General features: G+C 44.0%; 1 protein-coding gene across 1 annotated transcript in view; it reads left to right on the forward strand.

Annotated features, from left to right (window-relative positions):
• stxbp4 (syntaxin binding protein 4) overlaps window positions 1-10,000 on the forward strand; it is a 68,576-nt gene that overhangs the window by 29,770 nt on the left and 28,806 nt on the right. Inside the window, exons 14-16 of the mRNA XM_031568728.2 lie at window positions 2,037-2,155; window positions 3,582-3,671; window positions 4,534-4,599. Of these exons, the coding sequence (XP_031424588.1) occupies window positions 2,037-2,155; window positions 3,582-3,671; window positions 4,534-4,599 (275 nt within the window). The remainder of the gene's footprint in view (window positions 1-2,036; window positions 2,156-3,581; window positions 3,672-4,533; window positions 4,600-10,000) is intronic.

A 10,000-nucleotide genomic window follows, 5' to 3' on the forward strand; every position in this document is an offset into this window, starting at 1 on the left:
CCTTGACTTGCGCGCTTGTCTCTTCTCCTTTAAGGGCTGGAGTATGTGTTTGAGTACACACACACACACACACAAACAGACACACACACACACACACAGACCTGCCAACCTGCACGCATTTTGTGTACCAACCACGCAATTCTTAGTCAAAATACGCAGGTACGAAATGCCAGCTGAAACTACGCAAAAAAAAAATCAATCAATACAAACCCATACGGTACATTTATTTAAACTACATCCCTCAGATTGTTCAAGATGCTACGACCTTGTGCCTGTCGTTCTGTAACCCTCCCCGACCCGCAATAGTACGCTCACTCACTCAACATCCACTGATACTACTACACTGCTGCTTAATTATCCACCAAGGCGTAATGCATTGCTGAGGTACAATTGGAAGTGGGGGAGTAATAATCAAGCACATAAATGTGACCGTAATGTTAGCATATAGAACGTTAAAACATGTGTTCGGTAACTTAACGAGATGATGCATTTCAAGGGGTATATCCTTCAGATAAATTTGTATAAAAAGTTAGCCGTAGTAGCTAGCATACGATGTGATTCGCCTGGTTACGAGACGGCTACGGTGTGAATAACTGATGGAGTAGGCTAATTTAGCTGCAGTAACGTTAACTCAAACGCCACGGAGACTGTTCTAACTTTGAATCGCTCTGTTGGGGCAAAGTGACCATTGCAAAGGTGTTTGACTACAGACTGCTAACGTAGCAAATAATTCCTACTAATGCAGCCACCAGCCAGTCAACCGACCAGCCTTGCAGGTATAAAATAATCATGACGTCAGATGACGATTTTCAGTCTCATTACCAAAAACAAGACCCAATACAGAGCAACCCTGAGCACTGACATGATAAGCGCTTTGGTGACAAGAAAGGTGAGCATGAATGCAAAGGGGACTGTCTGTCACATGGAAGGCTTCAGTGATGCTCTGCTCAAAAGGCCAAGTCGCCAAGCTATGAGGCAAAGCAGTCAAGAGCAAGTGCCACTGGAAGTAGATAGATGGATACTTTAATAGGAGCTTTTAATATATATATATATATATATATATATTCTTTAGAAGTGCTAAATGATGCAAAATGTAAATATCTCTTTTCATTTATGGAATTGTTGTCAAGAAAATATGATTGTATTGTTTTCTTCGCCGCTGATTTATTATGTTGAATAACTGGATGATATGGCGGTGAGTGGGGAATTGACCGTATGCAAAGCCCCTGCCAAACTGAACTGGTACTCAAAAACTTTCTTCAAGGTTGGCAGGTCTGCACACACATTTGTCTGCTGTGGGCCTCTAAGGGCTGGAGAATGTGTATGAGTACACACACACACACACACACACACACACACACACACACACACACACACACACACACACACACTTGTCTGCTGTGGGCCTCTAAGGGCTGGAGTATGTGGTGTATGAGTATGTCAAGACCAGACAGCAGATTGCCTTTAATGTCGGCAGTAGGCATATTTTTATATTTATATATCCATCATATGTTATATTAACATTATTATTGCATTGTTAAACTGTCCTTGCATCTGGGTCGTTTCAGAGGGTGACTGGTGCAATGGCCATATCTCAAAGTGTTTCATCGCTATTGCTGTGTAGTGTTTAATAACAGTCTGGGACACTCAAACATGCATTATGTGTGATGTGTGTGTGAGTGAGTGTGTGTGTGTGTGTGTGTGTGTGCATTATGCATGCATTATGTGTGTGTGTGTGTGTGTGTGTGTGTGTGTCTGCATTATGCATGCATTGTGTGTGATGTGGTAAATTTACTGGGTCATTTGTAGAAATGTTTTCATTTCAGGCTCTTTGTAATACAGTTCCTTCGTTTTCAAAATCAAGGTCTTATGCTTTCCGTGGATTTTAATGACATTCACAACGTAAAAGCGAACTGTGAAGTTAAACGACTCAAAAACAAAAAAAACGACTTGCGCACGAATGGGACTATATAACCCGTAGTATGTAGGCTAGGTCTTTTAGATGAAATGTTTTGTTGTTGTTGTTTAACTTGTAGATTTCGAGACCATCACCCAGGAGCTGTTCAGGGTGAGGGCCGATCCATCGGCTTCAGGACAGGAGGAGGCGAGGTCAGCGTCTGATGACCTCACGTCAGAGACGTCGTCACAGCTACAGGTCAGGAGACACCTGCTTTACGTCAGACACACCTGCTTTACGGCAGACACACCTGCTTTACGTCAGACACACCTGCTTTACGTCAGACGCACCTGCTTTACGGCAGACACACCTGCTTTACGTCAGACACACCTGCTTTACGGCAGACACACCTGCTTTACGTCAGACACACCTGCTTTACGTCAGACACACCTGCTTTACGTCAGACACACTTGCTTTACGTCAGACACACCTGCTTTACGTTAGACACACCTGCTTTACGTTAGACACACCTGCTTTACGGCAGACACACCTGCTTTACGTCAGACACACCTGCTTTACGTCAGACACAACTGCTTTACGTCAGACACACCTGCTTTACGTCAGACACACCTGCTTTACGTCAGGATACACCTGCTTTACGTCAGACACACCTGCTTTACGTCAGACACACCTGCTTTACGGCAGACACACCTGCTTTACGTCAGACACACCTGCTTTACGTCAGACACAACTGCTTTACGTCAGACACACCTGCTTTACGTCAGACACACCTGCTTTACGTCAGGATACACCTGCTTTACGTCAGACACACCTGCTTTACGTCAGGACACACCTGCTTTACGTCAGACACACCTGCTTTACGTCAGACACACCTGCTTTACGTCCGACACACCTGATTTACGGCAGACACACCTTCTTTACGGCAGACACACCACACTGGCATTGCAGAGAGTGGTCCAGGAGGTAGAGGAGTCGTTTAGCAATCAGAAGTTTGCTAGTTCAATCCCTGCTCCTCCTCAGTGTCGAGCAAGACACTGAACCCCCAACCGCTCCCGATGTGCAGGTTGGAACCTTAGATAGTAGCCTCCGCCATCAGTGTATGAATGGGTAGATTATGTGTAATTTATATTATGAGATTAATGTGTAATTTATATTATGAGATTAATGTGTAGATTAATGTGTAATTTATATTATGAGATTAATGTGTAATTTATATTATGAGATTAATGTGTAATTTATATTATGAGATTAATGTGTAAAGTGCTTTGAGTGCTCTGTGATGTATACATGCAGTCCATTTACCATTTGGTTAGAATGAGCTACATCACTCACATCAGTGCAAGTGCTTGGTGAGAATAAAGTCTTTTAAAACCACATCACTCACAGCAGTGCAAGTGCATAGTGAGAATAAAGCCTTTTAAAACCACATCACTCACTGCAGTGGAGGTCCTTGGTGAGAATAAAGCCTTTTAAAACATAAATTAAAACATAAATATTTGTGCATGTGTGGAAAAGTATTGTATAATTTGCACATGAGTAAGGTTTTTGTATGGGCCAACACATAGTTACGAGGATGAATTTTAATCTGTCCTGACCTCCTGTGTTACCTGTGTGGACGTACAGTAGTCTGACCTCTAATCTGTCCTGACCTCTGACCTCTAAGGGCTCCTTGTCTGACTCGGATGACCTGGATGAGATGGAGAGAGTGAGGAAAGAACACATAGAAGCCCTCAGAGAGATCAAGAGGCTGCAGGTATACACACACACACACACACACACACACACACACACACACACACACACACACACACACACACACTCCACACACACACTCCACACACACACTCCACACACACACACACACACACACACACACACACACACACACACACACACCACGCACACACACACACGCACGCGCACACACGCACGCACGCACACACACACACACACACACTCCACACACACACACACACACACACACACACACACACTCCACACACACACACACACACACACACACTCCACACACACACACACACTCACACACACACACACACTCCACACACACACAAACACACACACACACACACACACTCCACACACGCACACACGCACACACACACACACACACACTCCACACACTCCACACACTCCACACACTCCACACACGCACACACACTCCACACACACTCCACACACACACACACACACTCCACACACACACCCACACACTCCACACACACACCCACACACACACACACACTCCACACACTCAAACACACTCCACACACGCACACACACACTACACACACACACTCCACACACACACACACACACTCCACACACACACACACACACACACACACACGCGCACACACACACACACACACTCGCACACATAGTTACACACTCGCACACATACAGTTCTAAACCTGCAATATGTGATTTTTGCATTAGTTTGAAATGTTCCTTAAGCCATATCTTAATACGATTAGCTGGTCTTAGAAAGTGCAGCATTGGTCTGTAATTGTCCTTATATACACAGTACATATACTACATTTCATAAATATGTCCATAATGAAATGAATATGCAACACACTTTCTCCCAATAGGATAAACTGTCTGAATCAGAGAGCAAACAGCGCCTCCTAGTGGAGCAGCTGGCCAGCGCCAAACAGGTATGAAGCAAACACCCTCCCTGTATACTGGCTGTGCTGTAGCTGTGTTAGTTAACCCTGTATACTGGCTGTGCTGTGGCTGTGTTAGTTAACCCTGTATACTGGCTGTGCTGTAGCTGTGTTAGTTAACCCTGTATACTGGCTGTGCTGTAGCTGTGTTGGTTAACCCTGTATACTGGTTGTGCTGTGGCTGTGTTAGTTAACCCTGTATACTGGCTGTGCTGTAGCTGTGTTAGTTAACCCTGTATACTGGCTGTGCTGTGGCTGTGTTAGTTAACCCTGTATACTGGCTGTGCTGTGGCTGTGTTAGTTAGTCAGCAGATTAGTCAGCAGTTAATATTAAAGTTAACATATGGTGTAGTATGCCGTATGGTGCATGGGCTGGTATGTAATGGGCTGTATGATGTATGGGCTGTATGGTGTATGGGCTGGTATGCTGTATGGTGTATGGTGTTGTATGGTGTTGTATGGTGTATGGTGTGTGGTGTATGGTGTTGTGTGGTGTATGGTGTATGGTGGTGTATGGTGTATGGTGGTGTATGGTGTATGGTGTTGTATGGTGGTGTATGGTGGTGTATGGTGTATGGTGTATGGTGTTGTATGGTGTATGGTGGTATATGGTGGTGTATGGTGTTGTATGGTGTATGTGTATGGTGGTGTATGGTGTATGGTGGTGTATGGTGTATGGTGGTGTATGGTGGTGTATGGTGTATGGTGGTGTATGGTGTTGTATGGTGTATGGTGTATGGTGGTGTATGGTGTATGGTGTATGGTGGTGTATGGTGGTGTATGGTGGTGTATGGTGTATGGTGTTGTGTGGTGTATGGTGGTGTATGGTGGTGTATGGTGGTGTATGGTGTATGGTGGTGTATGGTGGTGTATGGTGTATGGTGGTGTATGGTGTATGGTGTTGTATGGTGGTGTATGGTGGTGTATGGTGTTGTATGGTGGTGTATGGTGGTGTATGGTGGTGTATGATGGTGTATGGTGTATGGTGGTGTATGGTGGTGTATGGTGTATGGGCTGGTATGTAGTGGGCTGTATGTGGTATGTGGTATGGTATGGTGTAATATGTAATAGGTTTTTTGTGCATGGTTTCAGATTTGTGTTTATTGTTGTGTAATGTACTGGTCTCACCACTAGATGGAGACGTGTCAAACGTCCTCATTCTCCCTCTGTGAGACTGTGCTTAGGGAGGGGGAGGGGATCCTCAACCACTCTCCTTGAGCTGGTCAACACAGACACTTGCTTTCTCTCTTTCTCTCTCTCTCTCTCTCTGCCCCTTAGCTTTCTGTCTTTCTCTCTCTTTCCCCGTCTCTCATTTCAGATAGACTTAATTAAATGAGAAAAGCCTTTCTGAGATCCAGAACTTGGAATCAATGTCAATATGGGACAAAAAACACGATATAAATATAGATACACATATAGATAAATACGAAAACAAGATATAACAGTAACAGTTACAATATGTATGTATGCACATGTGTACGTGTGTGTGTGTGTGTGTGTGTGTGTGTGTGTGTGTGTGTGTGTGTGTGTGTGTGTGTGTAGGCTCTGCTCAGGCAGTGGGGCGTTCCACAGTGGTATTAGTCATAGACACACCAGTAGAGAAGCTGCCTCACTTCACAGTTGGCTCTCTTTTGCTCTCTCTCTCTCTCTCTCTCTTTCTTTCTCCCTCTCTCTCTCTCTCTCTCTCTTTCGCCCTCTCTCTCCCTCTCTCTCTCTCTTTCTCCCTCTCCCTCTCTCTCTCTCTCTTTCTCTCTCTCTCCCTCTCTCTCTCTCTCTTTCTCCCGCTCTCTCTCCCTCTCTCTCCCTCTCTCTCTCTCTCTCTCTCTCTCTTTCTCCCTCTCTCTCTCCCTCTCTCTCTCTCTCTCTTTCTCCATCTCTCTCTCCCTCTCTCTCTCTCTCTCTCTTTCTCCCTCTCTCTCTCTCTCTTTCTCCATCTCTCTCTCCCTCTCTCTCTCTCCCCCCCCTCTCTCTCTTTCTCTACCTCTCTCTCTCTTTCTCTCTCTCTCCCTCTCTCTCTCAATTCAAATTCAAATTCAATTCAAAAGAAGCTTTATTGGCATGACCATAACGTTCTACAGTATTGCCAAAGCATTTGGGTTGGGTGTATAATAAGTGATTACGTATATAAACAATACATACATCTATACACAAGGTATATCAAAAGGGGAAAGGGAGAAGTGGGAACAATAATACAAATACATAATAATCATCATCAAGGGATTAAAAACAACAACAAACATGAACATGAACATACATGAATTTAATTCATTTATGGGCTGTCCCTCCGTTTATGGCAGGAAGTCACATATTGTGCAGCGAGGATGAGGCATTCCTCATTTTCTCCAGTGAGGTATGAAAGCCTCTCCTCACTGCTCGCCAGCAGGAACTCAGGGAGGGCCTCACCAATCTTTTTGAAATAGTTTTGTCTACTGTCTTCGTATTTTGTGCACTGTGTCAGGAAGGGCAGCTCTGTCTCTACTGTTCCTTGTTTGCAATGGGGGCACAGTCTGTTTTCCTTGGGCAGCCAGGTTTGTCTGTGCCTACCCACCTCTATGGCCAGGCTGTGTTCACTGAGTCTGTACTTTGTCAACGTGGTTCTCAGATTTTTGTCTGTGATCAGGGTCAAATAGGTATTGTAAGTATAATTTCTTTTTAGGGCCAAATACAATTGCATTTTACTTTGTATTTTTGTTTGTGTTTTCCAATGGGTTATGTCATTTTGCTTAATTGTTTTTCCAATTTGGTTTATCCTAATTTCAGGTGCTGTTCTGTTCTGGTCCTGAGGTGTTAGTAAGGTGTTAGTGTGTGTGTGGGGTTCTGGAGAGCTCAGGACCAGCTGAGTGAGGGGACATGTTTCTTTGCTCAACTCTTGGTATTGCAGGGCTTTATAATGATGGGAGTGGGGGTCACTGCTTTTTAAGTGTTTCCAGAATTTGATTGCCCTTTTCTGTATTTTTGTAATCAATGTATATTGGCCTAATTCTGCCCTGCATGCATTGTGTATGGCACATCTGTGAACTTTTAAAATGCTTTTGCAGAACTCTGCATGCAAGGTCTCAATTGGATGTTTTTCCCATTTGTTGAATTCTTGATTTGTAAGTGGACCCCACACCTCACTGTCAAAAAGGGCAATTGGCTCAATTACTAATCCAAAAAATGTTTTCGCCAGATTCGGATTGGAATTTCTACAGGAATTTGTCGTTTTATGGCATAGAAAGCTCTGCGTGCTTTTTCTCTCAAATCATTCACTGCAAGATTGAACTTTCCATTTGAGTTGATTATTTAGCCTAAATATCTGTAGTTATTTGTGTGTTCAATTGAGTGGGGCCCTATTGTAAAGTTGCATTTTTATATCTGAGATCTGGATCTTTTTTCAAATATCATTATTTTAGTTTTGTTTAGGTTTACTGCCAGGGCCCAGGTCTGGCAGTACTGCTCTAGCAGATCCAGATTTTGCTGTAATCCCTGTTCAGTGGGTGACAGCAGAACCAGGTCATCGGCATAGAGCAGGAGTTTGGTTTCCGAGTCGTGTAGGGTGAGGCCAGGTGCTGTTGTTTTTTTTTCTATGATTCTTGCCAATTTGTTTATATAAATGTTTATTTGTACGCCGCATTTCATACAAGGAAGTAACACAATGCGCCTCACAGTAGGAAAGAAAAGGGGGGGGGGGGGGGGGGGGTTTACAAACACTTGTAAAAAAAAAAACACAGATTTTCAAGAGATAAATGAATAAAATAAAATAAACGTACTAACCGCACTGGCACTGTAAAGGACTACTCAGCACGGTCATCGTCAAACTAAGCTGCTGGGGGGGGGGGGGGGGGTTACAAACACTTGTAAAGAGACACAGATAAGTAAATAAATAAATAAATGTTACATTAATGTTAAATAAATACATTTTACAAGTTACAAAACACTTATAAAAAGACACAGATTTTGGGTTATAGATTGCCACTGACTATTTCCCTTTGGTTTGTCATTTCGAGGGGATATATAGCATAAGGTACTCGTTTCTATGTAATATAATTCATCTTTGATCACTGGCATGTTTACACAGCGACACTGACAGTCAGCCACACTAGTACGTGAAAGACCCAGAGAAAAGCAACACAAATATCCGACGAGGCAAAATCCCGGACGATTTTGGTATCCCTGCCGGACGCATTTTTTAGGTCTCAAAAAAAGGACATATCCGGGCATAAGAGAACGTCTGGTCACCCTTCTTATATGTTGTTTGTGTGTTATCAGTTTGAGGCTTGCAGCTAGCAGCTAGCAGTCTGTGAGAATGTCAGACTAGTCTCTGGCCGTGTCTACTACCGCGCACTTGTGCACTTCAAACACTGACTTTCAGTGCTTAGGGCGTTCACACTGACAGAGCCAGCAGAATTCAGGGCACTGAAAGTACCCGGATGGCGCACTGCAAACGGTAAAAAAAATGCAGTGGAAACGATGGACACTACTAGCCCTAAACGGGCGCCATCTTGGCTACATAGCGGAAGAGGAGGAGCCCTTTGGGCAGCTTTTCAGTTTGGAAAGTTGGCTCACTGACCCCTCGCAAATCACTTCAACCATTATTGCTGGTTACAATAACTGTGTTATCTGATAGTACAGTGTCTATTTCTCGGTAACTTTTGAAAAATCTAAGCGAGAAAACGCCAAAAGATGTACATTTACATACAAAACACGGCCGTCAGTGAAGTTTGGTCCGCCATCTTTGTTTAAAATTTCCAGTTAGCCGGAGGAAGCTGGCGCACAGATTTATGGGTAAAAGGCTCGCACATTTGCGTCCATCAGTGTTCCATTTGAGACAACACTAATCAGCGACTGAACACACTACAGATGTAAGTGCTTAGTGTGCACTATGCACTGTATTGCAGTGTACTTCGTAAAGTAAGCGGTAATAGACACGGCCTCTGTGTTCAGCCCTTTGGCTGTTAGCTAGTTAGCCCGCTAGTTAGCTCGCTAGTTAGCCTGCTATCTCACAGGTTTTAGATAAAAACTCCATAATGCTTTAATGTATTAAGACAAGCTTAAATACTGTGAATGAAATCTGGTGTAATCTGGAAAAATTACCATTTCTCATCAGTGGATGTGATCCCTGCTTATCAAACCTGTGACTTATCAAAGTGACTCCCAGTACAGTACAGTCTCATCATGTTCTCATGAGTGGATGTGATCCCTGTGTGTCAAACCTGTGACTGTGACATGGCCACTGGCCTCTAGATGAACGCCTGGTGGGATCTGAACTGAGGCACAGACTGGGCTGGGTTGAGAGAGTGGCCTTGGGCTCTCCTCATGGGTTTCTAGCCTCTCGTATGTGTGTGTGTGTGTGTGTGTGTGTGTGTGTGTTGTGTGTCTGTGTGTGTGTGTGAGGTGCTCCTCTCTCCTCTGC

The sequence above is a fragment of the Clupea harengus genome, chromosome 1 (genome assembly GCF_900700415.2).
Source record: "Clupea harengus chromosome 1, Ch_v2.0.2, whole genome shotgun sequence".
Lineage (NCBI taxonomy): Eukaryota > Metazoa > Chordata > Actinopteri > Clupeiformes > Clupeidae > Clupea > Clupea harengus.